General features: G+C 42.7%; 1 protein-coding gene across 1 annotated transcript; it reads left to right on the top strand.

The window, feature by feature from the left end:
• The first annotated feature begins 973 nt into the window (after positions 1–973).
• Positions 974–9,032, top strand: MRPL24 (mitochondrial ribosomal protein L24). Its single transcript, XM_089660106.1, has 5 exons — positions 974–1,182; positions 2,068–2,163; positions 2,539–2,642; positions 6,037–6,167; positions 7,411–9,032. The coding sequence occupies exons 1-5, from the start codon at positions 997–999 to the stop codon at positions 7,545–7,547; spliced, it is 654 nt and encodes a 217-aa protein (XP_089516232.1). The 5' UTR covers positions 974–996; the 3' UTR covers positions 7,548–9,032.
• The last annotated feature ends 15,483 nt before the right edge of the window (positions 9,033–24,515 follow it).

Genomic DNA, 24,515 nt, shown 5'->3' with positions numbered 1-24,515 from the left:
TTCTATGCCCTGCTACTCGGGCCCCTCTTCTGGATCCTGCTTCTCAGGGGGCCCCTCTTCTGTGCCCTGCTTCTCAGGAGCCCCTCTACTGCGCCCTGCTTCTCAGGGGCCCCTCTACTGCGCCCTGCTTCTCAGGGGCCCCTCTACTGCGCCCTGCTTCTCAGGGGCCCCTCTACTGCGCCCTGCTTCTCAGGGGCCCCTCTACTGCGCCCTGCTTCTCAGGGGCCCATCTACTGCGCCCTGCTTCTCAGGGGCCCCTCTTCTGCGCCCTGCTTCTCAGGGGCCCCTCTCCTGCGCCCTGCTTTTCAGGGGCCCCTCTCCTGCGCCCTGCTTTTCAGGGGCCCCTCTCCTGCGCCCTGCTTTTCAGGGGCCCCTCTCCTGCGCCCTGCTTTTCAGAAGACGTGTACCCCCTACCTAAACGTTGGTGACCAAGTACGCCCCTTCATGGAAACTGTATTCCCCGATGGCATTGGCTACTTTCAGCAGGATAATGCGCCCTGCCGCACTGTAAAAATGGTTCAAGAATGGTTTGAGGAACACAACAATGAGTTTGAGGTGTTGACTTGGCCTTCAAGTCCTACAGATCTCAATCCAGTTAAACATCTGTGGAATGTGCTGGAAAAACAAGTCCGATCCATGGAGACCTCACAGCTTACTGGACTTAAAGGATCTGCTGCTGACAGCTTGGCGGCAGATACCACAGCATACCTTCAGAGGTCTAGTAGAGTCCATGCCTCAGTGGGTCAGGGCTGCTTTGGCAGTCAAAGGGGCTGCAGAAGGGGGACCTACGTAATGCTAGGTGGGTCATCATGATGTTATGGCTGATTGGTGTATGGGTCTGATCACTGTGCAACTTGCCAAGGAGATGGATCTCTGAGGACATAGCAGTGCATAGCAAGTGGGTATGTCAAGAAAAGGTCCTGAAATGGTCACCCGACTTTTCTCTGCACCTATTATGCTTTGAGAATTTTAATATGCCTAATTTTATTTTCAGACATGCATCTCACTGGTCTCGTAGCGATGGCCTCCAAGGTGGTCAAGTTACATCATCTGTACCGGTTTGGCACCAGCCGACCGTCTACCCAAGCCGCTAAAAGGAGGAACCCGCCAGGCAAGAGAAGACCTAGAGTATGGGTGGAGCCCATCAGCAAGGAGGAATGGAAGTATTTTCGAGGTGATGTGGTGAGTGGATATGAAATGATCGGGACCAAGTTGTTGAACGGATAGTAGATCTCCCATTGTCTAATCATAGATGTACATATAGTGGAGTTCTACATATCGTCTTTGGTGGTGATGGTGATTGTGTTTTGGTGGTGGTAGTTGTGTTTTGATGGTGGTGGTTGTGTTTTGATGGTGGTGGTTGTGTTTTGATGGTGGTGGTTGTGTTTTGATGGTGGTGGTTGTGTTTTGATGGTGGTGGTGGTCTTGTGGTGGTTTGGTGGTGGAGGTGGTTGTGTTTCGGTGGTGGAGGTGGTGGTTGTCTTTTGGTGGTGGTTGTCTTTTGGTGGTGGAGGTGGTTGTGTTTCGGTGGTGGAGGTGGTTGTGTTTCGGTGGTGGTCTTTTGGTGGTGGTCTTTTGGTGGTGGTGGTGGTCTTTTGGTGGTGGTGGTGGTCTTTTGGTGGTGGTGGTGGTTGTGGTGGTCTTTTGGTGGTGGTCTAGTGGTGGTGGTGGAGGTGGTTGTGTTTCGGTGGTGGAGGTGGTCTTTTGGTGGTGGCTGTGTTTTAGTGGTGGTGGTTGTGTCTCGATGGTGGTTGTGTTTCGGTGGTGGTAGTTGTGTTTCGGTGGTGGTAGTTGTGTTTCGGTGGTGGTGGTTGTGTTTCGGTGGTGGTGGTTGTGTTTCGGTGGTGGTTGTTGTGTTTCGGTGGTGGTGGTTGTCTTTTGGTGGTGGTGGTGGTTCATGGGGTTGTTGATGGTTGTGTGTATTGGTCATTTCTTAATAATTATTATTTTATATATTTTTCTTTGTTTATTATTAATATAATAATAAAAAAACGTGGCTTTTGGTCGGGTGTTTCCTTGCCATCGAGTGAAGCTAAACTTTATTGTGGGTTTCTTCTTTCCTCCAAGGTTGAAGTCCTCACAGGCAAGGATGCTGGGAAGCAGGGAACGGTGACACAAGTCATTCGTCCTCGGAACTGGGTTGTGGTGCAAAATCTGAACACAGTAAGTCATCAGTATGTGATGGGATCTGACTTGTTAGCCATTTAAAACTTTGGTCCCCTTTGGTGAGGCGCGAAGTCCTCGTTCATCCGCGCACTGCCATGTGTGCAAGAGAGTGTTTTCTTTTTTTTTTTAAAAAGTCCCTGACCCTTTCCAAAAAAACCACACGGGTTGAAAGTGCAGAGATGTGAACCTGTCCCATAGGAAATCATGTTAAAAGGACTGCTGTGTGTTTCCGGAAATCACATGACCCTCCTAGACTAACCGAGAACACGCCACAGAGGCAGACCGCACAGGACGTTGGGCGAGTATTTGATTTTTTTGCCAGGATCATCAGACACTTTTAATGTTTAAAAACACTTTTTTTTCGCTCTTCAGCACTACCGTTACGTTGGAAAGTTTGGGGGCTTCAACGGGATCTACATACCGAGCGAGGCCCCTCTCCTGGTAAATCACGTGTCGCTAGTGGATCCCACAGACAGGTAAGTTCCCTCTGGGATCATTTCCTACTGTGTGTAGTCCTTCGTCAAAAGACTTGGGACGTTCCCTCCAAATGTTGCGTCTGCTGGTCAACAAGCACATGGCTTGTTTGGTGCCACGACTGGGGAAAAAAAAAAAAGGTTGATAAATCGCAACACATATACATGTTCCTAAAGGCAATGATGTCACCCTGTCCTATCCAAAAAGTGTCAGAACAGGCGAATACGGAGAAATCTTCTTTATTGTATTAATAAGTAAAAATAGTCCATGGCACAGTAATGCTGATGCGTTTCAGTCTACAAAACAGACTTTATTCATAGAAAAAGTTAGATATATATTCCATGGCAAAGTAACACTGGCGCGTTTTAGTCTAAAAAAAAATCAGACCTTATTTAAAAGAAAAAAAAAAAAAAAAAAAAAAATATATATATATATATATATATATATATATATATATATATATATATATATATATATATATATATATATATATATATATATATATATATATATATATATATATATATTTCAGTCTACAAAACGGACCTTAGTCATAGAAAAAAAAAAATTGAAGAATGTTCCATGGCACAGTAACACTGGCGTGTTTTAGTCTAAAAAAACAGACCTTATTCATAAAAAAAAATATAGAAAAATAGTCCATAGCACAATAACGCTGATGCGTTTCAGTCCACAAAACAGACTTTATTCATTAAAAAAAACAAAAAAACAACAAAAAAAAAAATATATATATATATATATGTAGGAAAACGGTCCATGGCACAGTAACGCCGATGTTTGTCTACAAAACAGACTTTATTCATAGAAAAAAATTAGATAAATATTACATGGCAAAGTAACACTGGCACGTTTTTGTCTAAAAATAAAAAAAAAACAGACCTTATTTATTAAAAAAAAAAAAAAAAAAAAGAAAAATAGTCCATGGCACAATAATGTTGTTTCGTTTCAGTCTACAAAACAGACCTTAGTCATAGAAAAAAAAATTGAAGAATGTTCCATGGCACAGTAACACTGGCGTGTTTTAGTCTCAAAAACAGACCTTATTTATACATAGAAAAAATATATATATAGAAAAATAGTCCGTGGCACAGTAATGCTGATGTGTTTCAGTCTACAAAACAGACCTCGTCATAGAAAAAAAAAAATTGAAGAATGTTCCATGGCACAGTAACACTGGCGCGTTTTAGTCTCAAAAACAGACCTTATTTATATATAAAAAAAATATATATAAAAAATTAGTCCATGGCACAGTAACGCTGATGTTTCAGTCTCCAAAACAGACTTTATTCATTAAAAGAAAATATAGAAAAATATTCCATGGCACAGTAACGCTGATGTTTCAATCTACAAAACAGTGGTTTGATATTAGAATCCCTCCTGTGCTGTAATGGACCCCTATCTATTAGCTGCTTACACTCAAACTGATACCCAAACAGTGTAGAAAATATATATAAAAATATATATATAAATTTTATTAATTATATATATATATATATATATATATATATATATATATATATATATATATATATATATATATATATATATATATGTCTACAAAACAGACCTTAGTCATAGAAAAAAAAAATTAAAACTTTTTCCATGGCGCAGTAAAGCTGGCGCATTTTAGTCTCAAAAACAGACCTTATTTATACATAGAAAAAAAATATATATAGAAAAATAGTCCGTGGCACAGTAATGCTGATGTGTTTCAGTCTACAAAACAGACCTCGTCATAGAAAAAAAAAAATTGAAGAATGTTCCATGGCACAGTAATGCTGATGCGTTCCAGTCTAAAAAAACAGCCCTTATTCTATGACGATGTCGGTGTTACTGAGCCATGGAATATTTTTTTGTAGACTGAAAGATGCCAGATTTACTTTGCCATGGAAAATGTTTCTATTTTTTTTCTATGACTAAGGTCTGTTTTGTAGACTGAAATGCGTCAGAATTACTGTGCCATGGAATATTTTAAAAAAAATATTTTTCTATAAAGTCTGTTTTGTAGACTGAAACACATCAGCGTTACTGTGCCACGGACTATTTTTCTATTTCTTTTTTAATCACTCGCTCTCCAGAGGATTCCCCCCCCCCCCCCTCCTGACCAGGCCATTTTTTGCTTTACGGTGCTGCGTCACTTTAACTGGCAATTGCGCGGTCATGCAACGCTGCACCCAATTAAAATTTACGTCCTTTTTTTTTCCCCACGAATTGAGCTTTCTTTCAGTGGTATTTGATCGCCTGTGCAATTTTTTTTTTTTGCGCTATAAAAGAAAAAGACCGACAATTTTGTGAAAAAAACTATATTTTCTACTTTTTGCTATTAAACATGTCCAGTAAAAAAAAAATTTGGTCATACATTTAGGCCAAAATGTATTCTGCTCCGTGTCTTTGCTAAAAGAAAATCCCAATACGTGTAAATTAATTGGTTTACGTGAAAGTTATAGCGTCTACAAATGGCGGTATAGATAACGGGATTTTTTATTTTAGTTTAAATTTTTACTAGTAATGGTGGCGATCAGCGACTTATAGTGGGACTGCAGCAGGCATTCTGACACTGGGGGGGAACTGACTTGGTGTCACTGACATCATCGGTGACACCAATACAGTGATCAGTGTTAATAAAAAGCACTGACACTGTACTAATGGCACTGGGCAGGAAGGGGTTAATGTGAGGGGCAATCAAAGGGTTAACTGTGTGCTGTTTTACTAGGGAGACGTGCTGCTGAAATAGACAGCAGCATGTCCTAGCTGGTAGGAGAGAGACCTGTGTTGTTTAGATACAGGTCTCTCCCCTCTCAGCCCGGCCGATAATCATCGGTTCGGGGAATCTCCGGCTGGGATCTGGTGATTGGGTGTTGCTGCCGAAGGATCTATTGCTGCCGGCTGCAGGGGATCTATCTTACCGACTTATCGTTCACAAATTCCATAAAAATTACTTATCACCTTAACATGATACTTAGCTCTGTATTGTCTAGGAAGAACGGCACTGCTAGGTGGGTCGGGGGGTGGATCCAAAGGACGGCAGGTCGGGGGGGTGGAACCAAAGGACGGCGGGTCGGGGGTATGGGGCATAGACAAGGGGGGGAGGGGTTACCTATTCTCTAAGGGGGGAAATAAAATCCCTAGGTGCTGGATACCACATCTCACCTTCAGAGGTCTCGTGGAGTCCACTCCTCGGTGGGTCAGACCTGCTTTGGTGGCAGAAAGGGGGACCTACTCCGTGTTAGGAGGGTGGTCATAAAGTTATGGCTGATCGGTGAACATCTGTGCCGGCCATAGACTCCCTGACCTCCTCTCCTATGGTGCCCCCATAGTTGTGTGATGAAGGTGAAGGAAGACGTTGCTGCTTGTCACTGACCGGAGCTTGTCCTCCAGGAAACCCACCGAGACAGAATGGCGGTACACAGAGGAGGGGGAGCGGGTGAGAGTGTCGCTGAGAACGGGCCGCATCATCCCCAAACCCATGTACCAGAGACGAGACGGGATCATCCCGGAGCAGTGGAAAGGTGAGGCCCATGTCTGTATAGAAGACTGCTGGGGGGGGGGGAGGGAGTGTAGAAACGGCAGAAAAAGGCAGAGTGGTCCATCACGTCTGCCATTTTTTATTTTTGGAGGGGGGTGTTTTTTTTTGGTCCGAGTATAGATCTTTGCTTGTCCTACGTAAACTATTTACTGTTGACTGGCATTTTTTTTTACTTTTTTATTATTCATTTTGTTTTTTTGGGGGGGTGGGTTTTTTTTTTCTTTTTTGTATGATGGTTTTTCTTTTTGTTTTTTTTGGGGAGGGTTTTTTTTTTTTTTTTTTTTGTCTGAGTATAGACCTTTGCTTGTCACAGGCAAACTATTTACTGTTGACTGGCATTTTTTATTTTTTTTTCTTATTATTTATTTTGTTTTGATTTTTTTTGGGGGGGTTGGGGGTTTTTTTTGTAGGATGTTTTTCTTTGTTTTTTTTTTTGGGGGGGGGGTTGTTTTTTTTTTTTTTCTTGTATGATGGTTTTTCTTTTTTTTGGGGGGGGGGGGAGGGGTTGGGTTTTTTTTTTTTTGTCTGAGTATAGATCTTTGCTTGTCACACGCAAACTATTCACTGTTGACTGCCATTTTTTTTACATTTTTTTTTATTATTTATTTTGTTTTGATTTTTTTTGGGGGGGTGTTTTTTTTTTGTTTTCCCCCCCCCCCCCGTTTTTTTTTTTTTGTTTGTTTTGGTCTTTTTGTGGGAGGAGGGTTGGGTTTTTTTTGTATGATTCTTTTGTCTGAGTATAGATCTATACTTGTCCCTCGCAAACTATTTACTGTTGACTGGCATTTTTAATACTTTTTTTTTTTTTTTTGTTAAAGTGGAAGCTCCGCTTATTCGCCACCTCCCCCTCCACTGCCATATTTGGCACCTTTTGGGGGGGAGCGGGTATCTGGTTTTGACAGGTACCGGCTCCCACTTTCGGCACAGTGAGCTGGAAATTCGGCCCCCTCCTTGCTCCAGCAGTCTCCTGGATTTTCACAGGTCTCAGGCCAACCAAGGCGGTGAAGCCGCAAGCTGTCACACCCTGGTGCCCACAGTGACCCCTGCAAAGCTATTACTTTGCATGCACAAAGCTTTGCTGGGGTCACTATTCCCTCTTACCTGCGCTCCCTCCATCCCGCCAGTAGAGGTCACAATTCTACCAGTGCATTGCAGGAGGCTGCAGTACCTCTAACTCTCCATTAGATGTCTCTCTTTCACCATCTTTTCTTTCTGCTTTCCTCTAGATGGCCCCAAAGACACCTCTGTGGAAGACGCTTTAGAGAAGACCTACGTCCCATCACTGAAAACATTTCAGGAGGAGATTCTGGAGAAAATGGGCATCGAAGAGAGCAGAAGGCACAGGAAGTCCTTCTGGTATTAACACACATGGACAGCCTTTAGGGACTTGCTTTGGACTTAAACGCCAACTCTTGCTTTAGGACTTTCATAGAGAGGATGAAGAATGTTCAAGGGAAAGCTGTCTTGCATTGGTAATATTTATTTGGAAGGGCGACACTGCCCTGATGTCAGAAACCTGTCCACATATTGATTACATTGGCAGCCATTTGAGGTGATTTACTAAAACTGCGTGGTGCAAAATCTGGTGCAGCTCTGCATAGAAACCAATCAGCTTTCAGATTTCATTGTCAAAGATGAAAGTGTTACCAAACCCTGGACTCAGCATTCACTATATCTGGTCTCCCCGGATCCTGCATTCACTATATCCGCTCTCCCCGGACCCTGCATTCACTATATCCGCTCTCCCCGGACCCTGCATTCACTATATCCGCTCTCCCCGGACCCTGCATTCACTATATCCGCTCTCCCCGGACCCTGCATTCACTATATCCGCTCTCCCCGGACCCTGCATTCACTATATCTGGTCTCCCCGGACCCTGCATTCACTATATCTGGTCTCCCCGGACCCCGCATTCACTATATCCAGTCTCCCCGGACCCTGCATTCACTATATCCGCTCTCCCCGGACCCTGCATTCACTATATCCGCTCTCCCCGGACCCTGCATTCACTATATCCGCTCTCCCCGGACCCTGCATTCACTATATCCGCTCTCCCCGGACCCTGCATTCACTATATCCGCTCTCCCCGGACCCTGCATTCACTATATCCGCTCTCCCCGGACCCTGCATTCACTATATCCGCTCTCCCCGGACCCTGCATTCACTATATCCGCTCTCCCCGGACCCTGCATTCACTATATCCGCTCTCCCCGGACCCTGCATTCACTATATCTGGTCTCCCACAGTACACAGAACATGGAAATGCAATTATTTTAGTAAATATAAACTGCTAAATGCCTTTTCCCATCACTAGTTAGAGCAGTCTTGTGACTTCTATCATTGTCCAGTAGAGCACTGGTTAAAGCTTATAGAAGGATTGTTCTTTCTGCTCTAGGAGGATGCAGAACCCCTGACCTCTGTCTGCACTGTGCTGATTGGCCCTATGCTGATCACATGCACTCTTGCAAGAAAAAAGCTCTCTAGCAGTGCACACCAAACTGAGCATGTGCAGTGTCTCCACATAAGAGGGGGACACTGGGAGAAGGGGAGGATCAGAGAAGACAGGATCAAACAGCCTTTTTACACAATGCAGAGGATTAACCCCTTAGGTTCCACAGTGAGTATAACAAGCACGCTTTACTGCATCTACAGACTGATTGTACTGTTGTGGGTTTAGTAACACTTTAATTGAACAAGCTGAAGTTAGAAGCTGATTGGCTCCCATGTACAGCTGCACCAGATTCTGAGTGCTCCAGTCTTAGTAAATCTCTGCCGTTTGAGTAATAAACTTTTTTTTTTTTACGGAGTTATATGACAACAATACAACAAATTAATTTTGCAGCTACATTGAGAGAGTTTGTCTTCCTTTTCTTCATGCTCCACAGCAGTGCTTCCCTTCTCCGGTCCTCAGCATGGATCACTAGGTTTTGGTTTCCTCTACTTTCAGGTGGGAGCAATGTGTGTTGAAATCCAAAGCCAGGGTCAAAATAAGAAGCAGCAATGCAGAGTGGACTGGCATCATTACTTGGGTAGAGGTCCTGCACTTCTCTATAGGGGCCTTTTAGCTCCCCTTTTGTGCTCTGTGATCACCATTGTCTATGCCAGTGGTCTCCAAACAGTGGCCCTGGGGCTGGATATGGCCCTATACCTGTTTTTATCTGGCCCCTGGGGCACTATTTCGTTCACCAACACCAACGAAGGGATACCTACCAATGACACCAATGATGGGGCACAATTCCTCCCAATGACATCATCGTTGGGGCAAAATTCCTCTCACTGACACCAAAGATGGGGCATTGTTTACTCCCACTGATGCCAGGACATTTTCTACTCCCGATGGCCATGGTTAGGCCCCACTGAAGGACTGTAAACTGGCCCCTTGTTTATAAAGTTTGGAGACCCCTGGTCTATGCTATGCCAGGAGCCTGGTGCTTTTTCTTCTTGGGTTGCCGTGGTTTATGTTGCCATAGGGTGTCACTTGCAGTGGTGGGTGCAGACAAATACCAGCCCAGTAAAACCAATAGCTTGATCAAACTTTTTCCTTTTCTTTTTCCTTTTTCTCTTTCCTTTCTTTTCTTCTCTTTTTCTTTTCCTTTCTTTCCTTTCTTCCTTCCTTTTTTTCTTTCTCTTTTTCTTTCCATTTTTCTTTCTTTCCTTTTTTTCTTTTTTCTTTCTTTTCTTTTTTCTTTCTTTCCTTTTTTTCTTTTTTCTTTCTTTCCTTTTTTTCTTTTTTCTTTCTTTCCTTTTTTTCTTTTTCTTTCTTTCTTTCCTTTTTTTCTTTTTTTTTTTCTTTCTTTCTTTCCTTTTTTTCTTTTTTTTTTTTCTTTCTTTCTTTCCTTTTTTTCTTTTTTTTTTTCTTTCTTTCTTTCCTTTTTTCTTTTTTTTTTCTTTCTTTCTTTCCTTTTTTTCTTTTTTTTTTCTTTCTTTCTTTCCTTTTTTTCTTTTTTTTTTTCTTTCTTTCTTTCCTTTTTTCTTTTTTTTTTCTTTCTTTCTTTCCTTTTTTCTTTTTTTTTTCTTTCTTTCTTTCCTTTTTTTCTTTTTTTCTTTTTTTCTTTCTTTCTTTCTTTCTTTCCTTTTTTTTCTTTTTTTTTTCTTTCTTTCTTTCCTTTTTTTCTTTTTTTTCTTTCTTTCTTTCCTTTTTTTCTTTTTTTTTTTCTTTCTTTCCTTTTTTCTTTTTTTTTTCTTTCTTTCTTTCCTTTTTTTCTTTTTTTTTTCTTTCTTTCTTTCCTTTTTTTCTTTTTTTCTTTTTTTCTTTCTTTCTTTCTTTCTTTCCTTCCTTCTCTATAACTGAAATGTGACATGACTGCTCTGTATGAGATAAGGGGAAGTGGACACTGCTCAGGACCAGCAGCGCGAATGTGTAGAGGGGCCTCAGCATTGTGCTAGACACACCACGGACGCGTTTCGCCCCACCCATCAGGGTCTTGGTCACAGAGGCGGGGGTGATCTATCTTGCCTATCTGGCTTCAGAGCGGTGCCATTAAACTTCACATCTGACTGCTCTGTCTGCCTTTCTTCTCCAAAGGACTCCTAAGAGACTGATCTCCACTAGCTTCCGGGTCCTGTGCCAAGCAGCTGCATTGTGAACACAGGAGGCTATTACAGAGAGAGAAGGAGACACATATGTACAATAGTCTCTACTCTTGAGAATGGATTCCATTGGTGCCACCCCCATTAACCAGTTCCCGACCATGCTATAGCTAAAAGACAGCTACATCGCAGTCGGCTAGTTCTAGGAGGGCATCCATGGACTTCCTCCCAGGACCACCCCCCTCCCCACCGTGCGCGGTGTATAAAGACATGTAATCATTACATATTGTGACTATACTGAAACAGGCCAATCACAGCTGCTTTTACCATGGGACCAGCTGTGGCCAATCACCAGGTAAATAGGAAATGCCAGTTATTGGCAGTCCACTCCTCACACTGAGAAGAGTCAGTAAGCAGCATTTTGCAGGGGGACATCTACACTGATCATCAGGGCACTGGTGTCCTTGTGATCAGTGTAGCCCCATCAGTGCTGGCAATCAGTGCCCATCAGTTGAACCAGTGCCACCTATCAATGCCCATCAGTGCCGCCTATCAGTGCCCATCAGTGAAGGAGAAAATTACTTATTTACAAAACTTTATAACAGAAACACCTTTTTTTTTTTTTTTTCCCCAAAATTCTTGTTTAGCAAAAAATAAAACCCCCAGAGGTGATCAAATACCACCAAAAGAAAGCTCCATTTGTTGGAAAAAAGGATGTAAATTTCATTTGGGTGCAGCATGACCGCGCAATTGTCAGAAAAAGTAATGCAGCGCTGTATCACAAAAAAATGGTCTGGTCAGGAGGAGGGGGGGGGGGGGGGGTAATCCCCCGACAGGGTAAGTGGTTCACGTTTTTAGGCTCTATTCTGCCCCGACCTTCTCTATGTGATTTGTCCCTCCCCCCACGACAAAACCTAGAGCAGTGGAAGCCAGAGAATTCCACCCCATTGTTGTCCCTGAATGTTACACAGAAGGATCAGGGCTTTGTGTTCATGTAACGGCATAGAAAATCAAGCAACAAAAAAAAACTAAAATGTCATCTTACTTAATTGTATGCAGCCAGATGGGGGGCAGTAGGTGCGGGAGTATTTAAAGTGTTACTAAACCCCGGACCCCGCATTCACTATATCCGCTCTCCCCGGACCCCGCATTCACTATATCCGCTCTCCCCGGACCCTGCATTCACTATATCCGGTCTCCCCGGACCCCGCATTCACTATATCCGGTCTCCCCGGAACCCGCATTCACTATATCCGGTCTCCCCGGAACCCGCATTCACTATATCCGGTCTCCCCGGACCCCGCATTCACTATATCCGGTCTCCCCGGACCCCGCATTCACTATATCCGGTCTCCCCGGACCCCGCATTCACTATATCCGGTCTCCCCGGACCCCGCATTCACAATATCCGGTCTCCCCGGACCCCGCATTCACTATATCCGGTCTCCCCGGACCCCGCATTCACTATATCCGGTCTCCCCGGAACCCGCATTCACTATATCCGGTCCCACTGGATCCCGCATTCACTATATCCGGTCCCACTGGATCCCGCATTCACTATATCCGGTCTCCCCGGAACCCGCATTCACTATATCCGGTCTCCCCGGACCCCGCATTCACTATATCCGGTCCCACTGGATCCAGCATTCACTATATCTGCTCTCCCCGGACCCTGCATTCAGTATATCCGGTCTCCCCGGACCCTGCATTCACTATATCCGCTTTTCCCGGACCCTGCATTCACTATATCTGGTCCCCCCCCCGGACCCTGCATTCACTATATCTGGACCCTGTATTCACTATATCTAGTCTCCCCGGACTCTGCATTCACTATAGCTGGTCTCCTACAGTACACAGAACATGGAAATGCAATTATTTTAGTAAATATAAACGGCTAAATAGCATTTCTCATCAGCAATATATAGCAGTTTTGTGACTTCTATCAGGGTCCAGCAGAGCACTGGGTAAAGCTTGTAGGAGGTGTTTTTATTTTGCTCTAGAAGGATGCGGAATCCCTGACCTATGTCTGGACAGTGCTGATTGGCCCTGTGCTGATCACATGCACTCTCCCATGTAAAAAAAAAATAAAAGCCTCTCTAGCACACCAAACTGAGCCGCTCGATATGTCTTATCAGGAGATAAGAGGGGGACACTGGAAGAAGGGGAGGATCAGAGAAGACAGGATCAAACAGCCTTTTTACACAATGCAGAGGATTAACCCCTTAGGTTCCACAGTGAGTATAACAAGCATGCTTTTCTGCATCTACAGACTGATTGTACTGTTGGGGGTTTAGTGACACTTTAAAGGTCAGTGTATAGAGCCAACATTTGTACTTTAAAGTGCACCTGTCATATTTAGCCATATAAAGGCCTGCCTGATTGGATACAAACTGAATAATTTTGTATAGTTAGGTCCTTTTTTTTTGTTTTACAAAGTCTTGGTTACTCTCAATTAAATTGTACAGTGTATGACCATTTTGAAGATGCAGTGCGGTGATTGTGGTTTATGTCCACCTTTAGTCTTTGGTTTTTGTAGATGCAGATCTGTTGCTGTGCAGTCCTATGACCGTCATCCAGTAGAATGAAGCTGGAGAGTCACCATGGATGGATATGACACTTTTCTTTTCTTTTTTGTGAATGCTGAGATTGTGCTGCTCTCTTGGCAAAGTCCCTCGGGGTCCCTCTACAGTAGATGGTCACGTGTCCATTTTAGGGTTCACCTCCAAATAAATAACCTGGTGGAAGGATAAACATCATTTCTGATAGTACTTTGGTTTAGAGTCTGAGTCAAACACGCCCCCTGCTATGCTCTACAGCAGTGGTTCTCAACCACGGAGCCAAGCCATGGCGTCCCTCCTTCTGGGTCTACAGCCAGGTGCAGATCATCTAACCTCTCACAGTGCTCTCCATCTCCCATAGTGGCCCACAGGCCCCCTTAGGAACCCTCAACACTGCCATGTCCCCTAGCTTGCTGAAGAGCCTCAAGTCCCCCATAGTGTCCCCAACCTCCCATAGTACTTCCTAACTTCCCATAGTGGTCTGCAGTGCCCCAAAACCCCCGTAAGAGCCCACGTTCCCAACACTGCCTACCAACCTCCCACAGCATCCCAGCCCCTTGCAGTGTCCCCTAGCTTTCTGCAGAGCCTCAAGTCCCCCATATTGTACCCAACCTACCATAATACTTCCTACCTTCCCATAGCGGCCTGCAGTGCCCCCAAACCCCCTTAAGAGTCCTCATTCCCAACACTGCCTACCAACCTCCCACAGCATCCCCAGCCCCCCGCAGTGCCCCCTAGCTTGCTGAAGAGCCTCCAGTCCCCCTTAGTGTCCCCAACCTATCATAGTACTTCCTAACTTCCTATAGTGGTCTGCAGTGCCCCCAAACCCCCTTAAGAGCCCACGTTCCCAACACTGCCTACCAACCTCCCACAGCATACTCCCCCAGCCCCTTGCAGTACCCCTACCTTGCAGTGTCCCCTAGCTTTCTGCAGAGCCTCAAGTCCCCCATATTGTACCCAACCTACCATAATACTTCCTACCTTCCCATAGCGGTCTGCAGTGCCCCCAAACCCCCTTAAGAGTCCTCATTCCCAACACTGCCTACCAACCTCCCACAGCATCCCCAGCCCCCACAGTACCCCCTAGCTTGCTGAAGAGCCTCCAGTCCCCCTTAGTGTCCCCAACCTATCATAGTACTTCCTATAGTGGTCTGCAGTGCCCCCAAACCCCCTTAAGAGCCCACGTTCCCAACACTGCCTACCAACCTCCCACAGCATACTCCCCCAGCCCCTTGCAGTGCCCCCTAGCTTGCTGAAGAGCCTCCAGTCCCCCTTGGTGTCCCCAACCTATCATAGTACTTCCTATAGTGGTCTGCAGTGCCCCCAAACCCCCTTAAGAGCCCACGTTCCCAACACTGCCTACCAACCTCCCACAGCATACTCCCCCAGTCCCTTGCAGTGCCCCCTACCTTGCAGTGTCCCCTATCTTGCTGCAGAGCCTCCAGTCCCCCTTAGTGTCCCCAACCTACCATAGTACTTCCTAACTTCCTATAGTGGTCTGCAGTGCCCCCACAAACCCCCTTAAGAGCCCTCATTCCTAACACTGCCTACCAACCTCCTACAGCATCCCCAGCCCCCTGCAGTGTCCCCTAGCTTTCTGCAGAGCCTCCAGTCCCCCTTAGTGTCCCTAACCTACCATAGTACTTCCTAACTTCCTATAGTGGTCTGCAGTGCCCCCAAACCCCCTTAAGAGCCCACATCCCCAACACGCCTACCAACCTCCTATAGCATCCCCCCAGCCCCTTGCAGTGCTCCCTGCCTTGCAGTGTCCCCTAGCTTTCTGCAGAGCCTCCAGTCCCCCTTAGTGTCCCCAACCTACCATAGTACTTCCTAACTTCCTATAGTGGTCTGCAGTGCCCCCACAAACCCCCTTAAGAGCCCTCATTCCCAACACTGCCTACCAACCTCCTACAGCATCCCCAGCCCCCTGCAGTGTCCCCTAGCTTTCTGCAGAGCCTCCAGTCCCCCTTAGTGTCCCCAACCTACCATAGTACTTCCTATAGTGGTCTGCAGTGCCCCCAAACCCCCTTAAGAGCACACATCCCCAACACGCCTACCAACCTCCCACAGCAAACCTCCCCCAGCCCCTTGCAGTGCCCCCTGCCTTGCAGTGTCCCCTAGCTTGCTGCAGAGCCTCCAGTCCCCCTTAGTGTCCCCAACCTACCATAGTACTTCCTAACTTCCCATAGTGGTCTACAGTGCCCCTAAACCCCCATAAGAGCTCACATCCCCAACACGCCTACCAACCTCCCATAGCATCCCTCCCAGCCCCCTGCAGTGCCCCCTAGCTTGCTGAAGAGTCTCCAGTCTCCCACAGTGCCCCTGCAAAACCCCCAGCCCCCTCCATAGACCACATCCCACACAGTTGCCCCCATTTTCCCCCAGAAACATCAGGGCCACCAAGTCTGCTGCAAAGTCCCCTAACCCCCTCAAGAATCCCACCCCACAACACTTACACCCAGCCCCATCCAGAGTTTCAATGCGTGTTTATTGTGTTGAGTATAAACTTTTTTTTAATACTGTTTGAAAAATAAAGGTTTTGGAAAAATGTATTGGGCCCCCAGCCTGCTTTCAGAGATCCTATCCCCCACAGTTACCCCCATTTCCCCCCTGCAACCTAATCCCTTACAGGGCCACCATGTTATCTGCAAAGTCCCCCTAATCCTCTGTAGAACCCCCATCCCCCCACACTGACTCCCAGCCCCATTCAGAGTTTCGGTGCATATCTCCCCCGTCAGAGATGGTCAGCAATCTACGGGCGCCGGCGAGTAATCACCAGCCGGGACCCGGTGATTGACAGCTGAGGCCGCAAATGGCACGCCCCCTACCCGGAACAGCAAAATCATGTACATGTGATTTTGCGCACCCGTGCCGCCCTGTAGCAGTATTTCTGCTATAGAACGGACGGGAAGAGGTTAATTCTTGCAGAACATTGTTTTTTTTTTTGGTTTTTTATGGTGACTTATTTATTATTTTAATTACATTTCTTGATGTATCTTTGTGCAGTACACGATGCTCTTTTTTTATACAAAAGTGTTTAAAAAACTGTATATGTTTGAAAACCTAATCTTGTCAATTTTTTTTTTTTTTTAATATATTTAGAGAAATATGTGAAATGATAATCTATATAATGCTGTCAATGCTTGCTACGGTTTTAAACCTTGGGTATAGGGGGCGGCCATATTTGCTCATGGCATGACAAGGTTTCGTTCTGTTTTGCAGCGTTACACATTGGTTGTGCTTTGAATACCTTTTATATATACCGCTGGCTGAGAACCTGGTCAACAATCCCTTAGATTGTAAGCTCCCAGGATCAGGGCCCTCCTATCCCTCTTGTATTGAACTGTATTGTTGCTGTATTGTCTCCCGTTATATTGTAAAGCGCTGAGCAAACTGGTGCCATATAAATCCTGTATAATAATAGTAATAATAATAATGTATATAAATCCTGTATAATAATATAATAAAATAATGTATATAAATCCTGTATAATAATAATAATAATAATGTATATAAATCCTGTATAATAATATAATAAAATAATGTATATAAATCCTGTATAATAATAATAATGTATATAAATCCTGTATAATAATAATAAAATAAAATAATGTATATAAATCCTGTATAATAATAATAATAATAATGTATATAAATCCTGTATAATAATAATAATAATAATAATAATAATGTATATAAATCCTGTATAATAATAATAATGTATATAAATCCTGTATAATAATATAATAAAATAATGTATATAAATCCTGTATAATAATAATAATAATAATAATAATAATAATGTATATAAATCCTGTATAATAATATAATAAAATAATGTATATAAATCCTGTATAATAATAATAATAATAATGTATATAAATCCTGTATAATAATAATAATGTATATAAATCCTGTATAATAATATAATAAAATAATGTATATAAATCCTGTATAATAATAATAATAATAATGTATATAAATCCTGTATAATAATAATAATAATAATGTATATAAATCCTGTATAATAATAATAAAAAACTGATGCCTAGATATAAAAAAAAAATACAAACTAATCTGAGCTGTTGAGAATTGTGGTCCAAGTGTAACATGAGGACATTGCGCAGTTTTTGGTGGTCAGAGGTGGAAGGAAGTATAGGTGACTGGCAACAATTGGTAAATGTAGAATATCTATAGTAGTAGCTACCAATGCGGTTGAGGCACGAAACAGAAAGTACGTCCTGTCTGTCTGGAAACCTCAAACCGATGTTACTTTAAATGCATTAAACGTTCATAAGAGGTTAGACAATGCAAGAGAAAACTGATAAAAGACAGCGTTTATTATCATGTCGATGGCACTCGGTACATCGGTAGTTCTGATACAGAGGCTCCTGGCACAGGAAGAGGTGGGTAGGCGGCAGGGGCGGACTGACAACTCATGGGGCCCCCGGGAAATAGGGGATCATGGAGCCCCTGTATCCTTGCCCACACTCAAAAAAAGCCTATAAAAAAAGGTACCAGGGGCATTTCATGGGACCCCCTACTGACCCCGGGCCCTCGGGCAGTGCCCGAGTGCTCGAATGGCAAGAGGTGGGTAGGCGGCAGGGGCGGACTGACAACTCCTGGGTCCCCCGGGCAATAGGGGATCATGGGGCCCCTGTGTCCTTGCCCACACTCAAAAAAGCCTATAAAAAAAGGTACCAGGGGCATTTCATGGGGCCCCTTACTGATCCTGGGCCCTCGGGCACTGCCCGAGTGCTCGAATGGTCAGTCCACCCCTGGTAGGCGGTATAATACAAGACTGAGCACTAGGGTTTCATTTAGAGCGGATTAAACCCACATGGAAGAAAAATATATTTGAAATATATTTTTAAAAATATTCTTCCCAAATATATTGACATATATTTGACACTTACGTACGCATGCGCACACAAACACACACCCCATACTGTTAGTAGAGTTAAGCCAGCCATACATAGGTTGAATTCCAAAAGAATTTTCTTTTTTAATCTGAATTTTGCACCATTAGTGGGCCACAGCAACAGCCAATTTTCGAACAACCATCGATCTTGTGTGATCGCTCATGTTGGAAATTTTTTGTAAAAACGAACGGATTTCTAATCAATGATGGGAGAATCGTGCAAGAAATGGAATTGAAAAAGAAATGAGCGTGAGCTGTGACCTAGAAAGAAAAGAAAATTCTTGGCCACGAACATTCTTTTCAGCTTCAAAAAGACACAACCAATATACACAAATTTTGAAAACCTGCATCGGCAGAACTCTAAACTGATGGTTGATACAGAGGAGGATAAAGTTGTAACTGGTCAATATAATATTTATGTTCTGGTAATATCGAGATTGTCTGAGAAGACATACTGTAGCTATGGCGTTTCCAGCTTGTAATGCAAGGGGCTAATCTCTTCTATTGTTGTGGACTGTTAGAGACTTAGCCTAGTGTAGCCCCAGTCCATCCCACATGGAAGAAAAATATATTTGAAATATATTTTAAAAATATTCTTCCCAAATTTATTGACACATATTTGAAATGCTACAATTTTGGCCGTATTCAATATATTTCAAAATATATTTCAATAAACACACACACACACATATATATATATATATACTGTATATACACACTGTATGTTGAAATGCAATTACAAAATATATGAAAAATATTTTAAAAAATATATATTTTTAAATATGTTCTTCAGATTTTTTAAATATTTTTTTCAGTCATTTTAAAATGTATTTTTACATATATTCGTAATTGCATTCCAAAAATGTAGATTTGTATTTTTAAAGGCATACAGTATATTTGAAATGTATTTTTAAAAATATTTTTCATATGTTTTGTAATTAAAACGCATATATATATATATATATATATTTATTTATTGAAATATATTTTGAAATATATTGAATATGGAAAAATTGTAGTATTTCAAATATATGTCAATATATTTGGGAAGAATATTTTACAAACATATTTCAAATATATTTTTCTTCCATATGGGGTGGCACTCCCAGGCCACAGCCAGCATGGGAGGATGGTGTGCTGCAGCAAGGTGAAAACACCTAGTGAAAGGTCTATGCTTAAAACATGTTGTATGAACATTACAAATGGACCTTCATCCAACAGTATACCTCCTATGTGTTGTTTCTGGTATCCAAGTACGCATGGAGGTAAGATATCCAGGGAAAGAGTCAGCACTGACCACTGGGAGTTCCACGTCTGGCCAAAGAAGTTTTTAAATGGAGTATTCCTGTAGAGATAAACGTACCCTGTAAAGAAACAACATAATGGATGGAAACCTGTAGCCACTCCGTCTCAAATGAAATGATCTTATACACCAGTCCATCACCCAGGCATATCCATTTGCCCACTTGTATGGACAGGGGGATTTTTTCCTCAACAGAAACGCAATGCTGTTTACACACCGGGTGGTGATTGCGGCATGATTTGCCACTTGCGGGGGGGACCTTGGTGTGAGTTTTCCGTGGCCTGCTCCATCTGGGGCTTCTAGTGCATCCTTTTTCCTGGTGGCCTCAACGGATAGTATTTGAGGCCATTTTAATCTCTGGTGGCTTCACACAAATCTAGTAATACCTTCGACGAAAGATGGTTCAGTCGCCACCTCTCTGCAGCTTACCCCTGATGAAGTCCTGAAATGCGTCGCATACCTTTGCTGCTTTGCCTGCATTTATACCATCTCCTCACTGTCCAATGGAGGATATATGTCCTTATGTTCTGATCAACCTCTGTAATTTGTAAGATGTGCTCAGCCACTGCTTTCGAATTTTAATGTTTTTGGTCTTCACACTATGTAACGTTTTTACATTTGTAATATTAAAACTCTGTTTTTACATTTATGTTGTATGTTGCCTTCAAAGCAGCTTACCCCTGATGAAGTCCTGAGACTAGTTCCATGTACCTTTTTTGGGGAATATCTATCTACATATCTTTAGACACCAGAAACCAGTCTCGTTAGAATAAATATTGTCTCCAATACGTTTCCACAGATAGATCAGCAGTAGTTTCCTCTTAGCAGTATTTAAAAATGATAAAACAACAGGCAACATATACAATGACAATGATTTGCCACTTGTGGGGGGAACCGTGGTGTGAGTTTTCGTGACGTGCTCCATCTGGAGCTTCTAGTGCATCCTTTTTTCTGGTGGCCTCAACGGATAGTATTTGAGGCCATTTTATTCTCTGGTGGCTTCACACAAATCTATTAATACCTTGGACGAAAGATGATTCAGTCGCCACCTCTCTGCAGCTTCTCCCTGATGAAGTCCGTAAACGTGTCGGGTAGTTTTGCCGCTTTTGGCTGCTTTATGCCATCCCCTCACTCTCCAATGGAGGATATATGTCCTTATGTTCTGATCAACCTCTGTAATTTGTAAGATGTACTCAGCCACTGCTTTTAAATTTTAATGTTTTTGGTCTTCACACGATGTAACATTTTTACATTTGTAATATTAAAACTCTGTTTTTACATTTATGTTGTATGTTGCCATCAAAGCAGCTTACCCCTGATGAAGTCCTGAAAAGAGTTCCATGTACCTTTTTTGGGGAATATCTTTCTACATATAGATCAGCAGTAGTTTCCTCTTAGCAGTATTTAAAGATGATAAAACAACAGGCAACATATACAATGACAATGATTTGCCACTTGTGGGGGGGGGGACACCTTGGTGTGAGTTTTCAGTGACCTGCTCCATCTGGGGCTTCTAGTGCGTCCTTTTTCTGGTGGCCTCAACGGATAGTATTTGAGTCCATTTTATTCTCTGGTGGCTTCACACAAATCTATTAATACCTTGGACGAAAGATGATTCAGTCGCCACCTCTCTGCAGCTTCCCCCTGATGAAGTCCTGAAATGCGTCAGAACTTTTGCTGCTTTGCCTGCATTTATACTGTCTCCTCACTGTCCAATGGAGGATATATGTCCTTATGTTCTGATCAACCTCTGTAATTTGTAAGATGTGCTCAGCCACTGCTTTAGAATTTTAATGGTTTTGGTCTTCACACTATGTAACATTTTTACATTTGTAATATTAAAACTCTGTTTTTACATTTATGTTGTATGTTGCCATCAAAGCAGCTTACCCTTGATGAAGTCCTAAAACGAGTTCCATGTACCTTTTTTGGGGAATATCTATCTACATATCTTTAGACACCAGAAACCAGTCTCGTTAGAATAAATATTGCCTCCAATACGTTTCCACAGATAGATCAGCAGTAGTTTCCTCTTAGCAGCATTTAAAGATGATAAAACAACAGGCAACATATACAAAGACAGCAGCCACAAGTCTTGTTATGTTCATCAGCTCATATCTTCTGTACTTTGTACCTTAAAACACAGAAAAATGTTTATTCGATACAAATACAATGCAGAACTGTCACTTAGCAATTGTAACTGTCATTTTTTGTCAATAGTTTCCTAAATTTTAACTGTTTACCATCAGACAAAGATTTTAAAAATTTGCAAGACTACAATGCGCTCTCCTCATTGAACCTGGAGAATTCCACGATCGTCTGTAGCGGGTGTGTTAGTTGTAGTGACAAAAAATATATAAAGGAATGCGCTAAATACCAAATCACATGAAAATGCAGATAAATACATAAATAAAATAAAAAATATATTTATAAATGTCCGTAATTCATATATAAGTCCAAACACCAATATAAGTGATTAAAAAATCTCTTAAACAAGAAAAAACACTTGATTCCCCGAGCATTTCCAAAGTTATGAAGGCATGATGACCACTTGCAGTTAAGGCTGTTCCATGTGTGCTGATTTGGCTGATTGCAGTCTATTGCTCCTAGATACTCCAACAGATCATCGCTCCCAGAGCAATTGCTATTTTTGCTGATTTATAATTTGATCAGGAAATAGCTCTGCTGAGTTTACCCATTTCATTCGGTGGTGGATTTTGCTACACAGTGTTTTTTCTTATTTAAGAGATTTTTTTTTAATCACTTATATTGGTGTTTGTACTTATATATGAATTACGGACATTTATAAATATATTTTTTATTTTATTTGTGTATTTATCTGCATTTTCATGTGGTTTGGTATTTAGCGCATTCCTTTATATATTTTTTGTCACTTACTTTTTTTGGTTAGGTTTGCAGCTTTATACAGTGGGGCAAAAAAGTATTTAGTCAGCCACCAATTGTACAAGTTCTCCCACTTAAAAAGATGAGAGAGGCCTGTAATTGGCATCATAGGTAGACCTCAACTATGAGAGACAAAATGAGAAAAAAAAATCCAGACAATCACATTGGCTGATTTGGAAAGAATTTATTTGCTAATTATGGTGGAAAATACAGTTGCAAGAAAAAGTATGTGAACCCCTTGGGATTACGTGGAGTTTTGCATGAATTGGGCATAAAATGTGCTCTGAACGTCATCTAAGTCACAACAATAGAAGAACACAGTCTGCTGAACATAATACTACACAAACATTAGATGTTGCCATGGTTTAATTGCACATAACATGTAAACATTCACAGTGCAGGGAGGAAAAAGTATGTGAGGCCCTAGCTTAATGACTTCTCCCAGAGCTAATTGGAGCCAGGAGTGAGCCCACCTTGACTCCAATCAGTGTGATGATATTGGATGTGTTGCTGACAGCTGTCCTGCCCTTAAAAAACACACACCTGTTTTGGGTTTACTGGTTTCAAGAAGCACTATCTGATGTGAACCATGCCTCACAGAAAAGAGCTCTCAGAAGACCTACGATCAAGAATTGTTGACTTGCATGAAGCTAGAAAGGGTTACAAAAGTATCTCCAAAAGCCTTGATGTTCATGTGTCCACGGTAAGACAGACTGTCTACAAATGGAGAAGGTTTAGCACTGTTGCTACTCTCCCTAGGCGTGGTCGTCCTGTAAAAATGACTGCAAGAGCACTGCGCAGAATGCTGCATGAGGTAAAGAAGAATCCCAGAGTGTCAGCTAAAGACCTACAGAAATCTCTGGCACATGCTAACATTTTTGTTGACACATCTACAATAAGGAAAACATTAAACAAGAATGGAGTACATGGGAGGACACCACGGAGGAAGCCATTGCTGTCCAAAAAGAATATTGCAGCACGTTTGAAGTTTGCAAAAGAGCACCTGGATGTTCCACAGCACTACTGGCAAAATAGACTGTGGACAGATGAAACCAAGATTGAGTTGTTTGGGAAGAACACACAACACTATGTGTGGAGAAAAAAAGGCACAGCACACCAACATCAAAACCTCATCCCCACTGTAAAACATGGCGGAGGGAGCATCATGGTTTGGGGCTGCTTTGCTGCCTCAGGGCCTAGACGGATTGTTGTCATTGATGGGACAATGAATTTCAGAGTTTATCAAGACATTTTGCAGGAAAACGTACGACCATCTGTCCGCCAACTGAAGCTCCGCAGAGGATGGGTGATGCAACAGGACAATGACCCAAAGCATACAAGTAATTCAACAAAACAATGGCTGCAACAGCACAGCATACGCCTTCTGGAGTGGCCCAGTCAGAGTCCTGACCTCAACCCGATTGAAATGCTGTGGCATGACCTTAAGAGAGCGATTCACACCAGACATCCCAAGAATATTGCTACACTGAAACAGTTTTGTGAAGAGGAGTGGTCCAAAATTACTCCAGATCGTTGTGCAGGTCTGATCTGCAACTACAGGGAACGTTTGGTTGAGGTTATTGCTGCCAAAGGAGGGTCAACCAGTTATTAAGTCCTAAGGTTCACATACTTTTTCCTCCCTGCACTGTGAATGTTTACATGTTATGTGCAATTAAACCATGGCAACATCTAATGTTTGTGTAGTATTATGTTCAGCAGACTGTGTTCTTCTATTGTTGTGACTTAGATGACATTCAGAGCACATTTTATGCCCAATTCATGCAAAACTCCACATAATCCCAAGGGGTTCACATACTTTTTCTTGCAACTGTAAGTATTTGGTGAATATGAAAAGTTCATCTCAATACTTTGTTATATATCCTTTGTTGGCAATGACAGAGGTCAAACGTTTCCTGTAAGTCTTCACAAGGTTGGCACACACTGTTGCTGGTATGTTGGCCCATCCTCCATGCAGATCTCCTCTAGAGCAGTGATGTTTTGGGGCTGTCGCTGGGCAACACGGACTTTCAACTCCCTCCAAAGGTTTTCTATGGGGTTGAGATCTGGAGACTGGCTAGGCCACTCCAGGACCTTGAAATGCTTCTTACGAAGCC

The sequence above is a fragment of the Staurois parvus genome, unplaced genomic scaffold (assembly GCF_062004578.1).
Source record: "Staurois parvus isolate SC_StPar_1 unplaced genomic scaffold, SC_StPar_1.0 ptg001202l, whole genome shotgun sequence".
NCBI classification, from domain to species: domain Eukaryota; kingdom Metazoa; phylum Chordata; class Amphibia; order Anura; family Ranidae; genus Staurois; species Staurois parvus.
The sequence above is the reverse complement of the archived record's forward strand: the minus strand, read 5'-3'. Positions and strand labels throughout refer to the sequence as shown.

Bases quoted from the DNA above. Each gene is read 5' to 3' on its own strand.
- MRPL24 (XM_089660106.1), top strand. From the start codon at position 997: ATGCATCTCACTGGTCTCGTAGCGATGGCCTCCAAGGTGGTCAAGTTA. The intron at 1,183-2,067 runs GTGAGTGGATAT...CTTTCCTCCAAG, and splicing joins AGTATTTTCGAGGTGATGTG to GTTGAAGTCCTCACAGGCAA. The intron at 2,643-6,036 runs GTAAGTTCCCTC...CTTGTCCTCCAG, and splicing joins CTAGTGGATCCCACAGACAG to GAAACCCACCGAGACAGAAT.